The following is a 5,225-nucleotide window of genomic DNA, read 5'->3' as shown; positions in this document are numbered from 1 at the left end:
GGTGGGGGTGGGGGGACAACATGGAGAGCAGCCATACGCCGCCGTGTGATGCAGCATTAGATTTGATGTACCAGCCTGTCAGTGGCAGAAATCACATATTGAAAGGGCACAGGAATATTTCTACTGAGCAGTTTTTCCTCTCTGCTGCCGTTTCCCTGCTGACTCTGCCCAAGACTGGGGTTGCCTAGGAGACAGCAGAGAGCGAGAGAGAGGGAGATGGAAGTGCTTGCAAGCACATTGCACATACACACTGTGATTTCAGATTACATGTACACGCCGGGGAGACTGTCCCACTCCCCCCTCCCATCTGTGCTCCATACTGTCTGCAGTCTGTACACACTCAGGTCCACAGGGGGAATCTGAAATATAGTAAGTGAACTAATTATTCTTTCCTCTGCTTTTTTTTTCTCTCCCCACAGTTCAGTTTCACATCGCTCATTTGTATGAGATCCAGGTAAGAAGTAATCTATTGCTACTCCTGCTTCTATATTTATGCCGGGCTCGTGTCGTAACAGACTGTGGAGGTTTTCATTTTTAGAGTCTGACGAAGGTTCACACACTTTTTTTTTTCCTTCTTGTACTAACTACTACGGTTCTTCTGTTAGTTCTCAGGGTATCTTTGGCCTTCTCAAGGTCCTGTGGTCAAGTGTTTGAGGAAATGAATGATAATTTATCTTGCAATGACACACACACACACACACACACACACACACGCTTTCACAGATATGTGCTGTTCCTTCCCTCTGTTGACCAAGCAGTTACGCACGACTGAATTACGCTGCCACGTTATCTCTGTTTGGGGTTTTTTTTGCAGTAATGTCTCACAGATACGTCACTACTCAGACTTCTGCCTGAGTTTAATTGATTTTATTTAATTGTAATGTTAAAGTCCGACGGCTAACGCTAGCGGTTTAACCATAAAACAAAAATACAGACGGGATTGGATGTTTTCTATTCCATCCATGATCCAGGTTCCTCTGTGGTTCTGTAGTAAATGAATGTTGCATCATTCACTGAATTTGCATTGAGATAAAAAAAACTGTATTTACACACAAAGGAGGGATTGTCATGTTCTGGGCCTTCAGACCTGGGTGTTGATCAGATGCAAAGCTTGTGTATAGATGAAGTTTATACACACACACACACACACACGTAACTCGTTGCCGATGGAAACGGCCAGTCCACATTTGTTTTCTTTTAACGTCACAGATAAAGTCGCTGTGTGAGCAGGACTGAGCTGCTCAGCTGCAGCCACACATTAACATGAAAGTCACTGGCTGCCTCTGATGTTAAAGTGCCGCTGTGATGTTCCTGCAGCTGTCTGCTGCTGAGAGAAACCGCTGGAGTTACAGAGCGGCAGCAGTTCCATGACGGCTACTGTCAGCAAGGCTTATATTACACATGATGCTGTGTATCACACGCTTCTGATTCTGCGTGATGACATTTGACTCTTCTCTTCTTCTGCTGCTCTTACGCGCTGTTTTAGCGTTTCCTGTTATCCTGTGTTTGTCACATTGTGGCCTAAGTTACACGGTGTTACTTCAAATGCTGAAGAGTAAAGTAAGAGTAATCTATCAACAGATAACCATAGCAACAACACCGTGTTAGGCCTGCACAAATATAATCCTGTCACAGGAGCTGTAATTTCTTTGATAAAGGTAAAATATGTCTCAACATTGTTGTGCGTTGTTTGGAGCTACAGAGACGCTCCGACCTACAAATCATGTTCTCCAGACGTAAAGGAAACATGTTTGTTTGGTACAAGAACCAACAAAAATCACATTTTTCCAGCTGAAATCACAATATGATTTTTCTATTTTTTTGCACACCGTGCAGCTCTCTTGGTGACACTGAGGTATCTACGCACATGATTCTGCTTCGGACTGTGAACGCTGTCGTGACTCACCTTGCTGACTGACTAGTAATGACTGGCTGTTTACACATAGCCTCTCTAAAGAGTCTCCATATGAGAAAATACTGGACACCTCCTTGTCTGTTATTTCCCTCATGTTAAAACAATCCAGGGAAGTTTCAGTCACCTGCTGAACAGCGACTCGCTCAGATCTGTAGTCTGAACATAGAACACCAAACAGGTGAGTCACTGCACCTGTAGAGTCTCAGCTCTTCACCCGAGTCTTCAGTTGAGTAGATTTTGAATCAATCATGGAGTCAAACAGCTATTCAGCTTTCAGTGTTTGTTCTCTGGCCCTGGTCTGGCCCTGGTCTGGCCCTGGTCCGGCTCGATGATGATCATCAGTCTGAGCAGGAAGGAGCCACTAAGAGTCTCTCTCATTTATGTGACCCAAGTGTCAGGGTTTAACCCGAGGTGTCTTTATTGTGTGCAGACAGGAAGTCCAGCACCAGACTGTGTGTGTGTGTGTGTGTGTGTGTGTGTGTGTGTGTGTGTGTGTACCCAAACACACTTATGGACATTTGGAGCTTTAGGGTGTGTGCAGATGGGGGTTGGTTTCTTTTAAGGAGACTGTGTTTGAGCTGATAAGAGAGAACGTTCAGTCCGCACACACACACACACACACACACACACACACACACACACACACACACACACACTCACTCACTCACCTACACACCTATACGTACCAGCTCAGACTCAAGGTCAATAGGGTCGCCAAGTTAAAACAAACAGAGGACGCACCTCAGACCAGGCAGCTCAGGTTTCCCCAAAATACAGAGCGGCCACTGCAGTGGACACACACACACACACACACACACACACACACACACACACACACACACACACACACACACACACACATCTAAAGTGCAGACACACTTAACACTGCCAGACGTGTTGAGTCTGGCCTGTCCTCTTCCACAATGACCCTCCCCCGTGTGTGTGTGTGTGTGTGTGTGTGTGTGTGTGTGTGTGTGTGTTCATCTGGCTGGTCATTACGAGTGTGAGGAGGTCTTTAGACTCTTTGTGTCTGTTCAGATAGAACCATAAAACACACTGACCCTCCTGTCTGGCTTCAACAACCTCTCTCTCTCTCCCTCTCTCTTCGTTTTCCTCTTCCTCTCATTCCGCCTGCAGAAGAAATACAGAGCGGCGAAAGAAGCGTATGAAAGTCTGTTGCAGACGGAAAATCTTCCTGCACAGGTGAAGGCGACCACACTGCAACAGCTTGGTGAGTGTCTCCCGCTCATACACTCTTCATACTGTCCTGTCCACATGTGCGCTGTCACAGATCTCACCGGCTCAAGTTTCTGCATCATGGATTACTCTGTTGTGTGATCTCATGCGCAGTCTTCACACTGTCTGGCTGTGTGTTCTGTTTTCTTATGTTTTCTTATGTTTTTTATTCATTTTGTTCTTTCCCCACATCACAACATCCACTTTCCTGCCTCTTTCTACCTGTTTGTCAAAGTGCTGCTTTCAGAGAGAGTGTGTGTGTGTGTGTGTGTGTGTGTGTGTGTTTGGTGAAATGAAGCATTGTTTTCTCTTGTTCCCTTCCCCCCACGCTGGGTCTGTGCGAGCACGTGCACACGAATGCAAAAATGATGTTGCGTGGGTGTGTTTGTGAGGATTAGAGTTCATTTAGAAAAAACTGCTGCAACGACCGGAGAGAATTAAAGTTTGTTTTTCCGTTACACACGAGTCGGTTTAGTTTCACTGTGAAGAGTTATTGCAGATCTGAAATAACGTGCTGATGATTGACAGATAATGTTGTGTGTTTCTTTATATATATATATATATATGGAGTCGGATTGTGCTGATAATGTGTCTCAGAGGCAGGAGGCAAATAAATGATCATATCTTATTATAACAAGTTATTCAGTTAAATAATACAAGTGAATAACGCTGCAGCTATCACAAGTTTACTGGGACTGTCAAACAGAAAGCTTTTGTTTTGGTTTGCTGCAGTAAGTCAGCGGTGAGCTCCGAGGCTTCAGGCTCAGCTCAGATCATCCAGAGAAGCGTCTCCACACGCTGCAACACAAGACGTCAGTAAGGAGCAGTGATGTGACGGCACACAGGGCTGAGGAAAGGCCCAGAAATGTTCAGCTTAATGTAAATATGTTGTGATAAGTAGAAATATTAATATAAGATGTTACAGGTTCAGGTTTCGCTTTAAAAGATGAAATCAATCCAAAACAAAATCTGATGCACGTGCACACAAATCTCATGAGAACCGTCGAGCTGTTTATTAAAAGTTAGATACTGTTCGCTGATCAATATGTATACGGTCTTCCGATTATATCAAGGATTATTTTTTATTTATCTAATGTGGCTGTGGTCACGTGACTTGTGTTCAGTGTAATTATGACTGATGTTGCAGAGCCAGGTCTTGTGAGGTTGTTACCACACTGTCTTGTTTCCTGTTCGGTTTGTTTATCTCTCAGTGTTCTGCTTGGTTAAGAAAGCAGATGAAATGACAGTTAGTTAGTAAATGATCTGTGTGGTAGAAGGAAAAACAAAAAGATTTGGATACTGTTTATAAATCTGGACGTATATAAAGCTGTAAAGACAGTTGTGGTTGTTGTAGTGGAGCTTTCTCTCTTTTCTTACTGTAGGTGACTGTGTTGTTGTTGTTGTTGTTGTTGGTGGTGATTAAAACGTTTCATATTTCTTGAGTTTTACTTCTACGTTTTTATATAAATATAAAATAAAAATCAGCTGCAGTGATTTTCCTTCACATCAAAGTACGACTCGTGTTGCAGAAGCAATAATCAAAGTTCGTGTTTTCAGGAGAACAGTGAAGTGCACGCGAGCGACCGAGTGTCTTTGATTCAGTGTTTCCAGCGTAATGTATTGATCCAAATCACAAGAGGTGATCGATTGTCTTCATGTGAAGAGGAAATTTGAGAAAGTAGGAAACAAATGTTTTATTTTTACGTCAGTTTTCTGAATGAAGCTCTGAAGGCAGCACGTCTTCAGACATTTTATTTTCTGTGCACAAGCAGAGAGATTTCCCCTCCACAGTGTAGACAGCCCCCCACCCCCCCCAGCTCAGCCAGTTGTAAAAAACCATTCCCAGTCTAGCCTGCTGGGGTTGTCATGGCGACCTGTGGAGCTTGCCACAGGTGTACAGAGAGGAGAAGTAGCAGTGGGAGGTCTGTGGTCGCTCACGGCTCTTCCCTGAGACATCGTTGTTTATTTGTTGTAAATTGCCCATCACTGTGTGTGTGTGTGTGTGGCTGTGTGTGTGTGTGGCTGTGTGTATGTATGTGTGTGTGTGTGTGTGTGTGTGTGTGTCTGTCTGTCT

The 5,225-nt window shown here is 44.2% G+C and overlaps 1 protein-coding gene across 2 annotated transcripts in view; it reads left to right on the top strand.

The window, feature by feature from the left end:
- Positions 1-5,225, top strand: part of kdm6a (lysine (K)-specific demethylase 6A) — a 38,239-nt gene that overhangs the window by 18,341 nt on the left and 14,673 nt on the right. For both annotated transcript variants that reach the window (XM_023393468.2, XM_023393467.2), the window contains exons 8-9: positions 420-454; positions 3,053-3,146. In XM_023393468.2, the coding sequence (XP_023249236.1) occupies positions 420-454; positions 3,053-3,146 (129 nt within the window). The remainder of the gene's footprint in view (positions 1-419; positions 455-3,052; positions 3,147-5,225) is intronic.

This window comes from Seriola lalandi, unplaced genomic scaffold, assembly GCF_002814215.2.
Source record: "Seriola lalandi dorsalis isolate HSWRI2012SDOR001 ecotype SW California unplaced genomic scaffold, Sedor1 jcf7180002054936, whole genome shotgun sequence".
NCBI lineage: Eukaryota > Metazoa > Chordata > Actinopteri > Carangiformes > Carangidae > Seriola > Seriola lalandi.
Note: the sequence above shows the minus strand (reverse complement) of the source record. Positions and strands in the feature narration are given on the sequence as shown.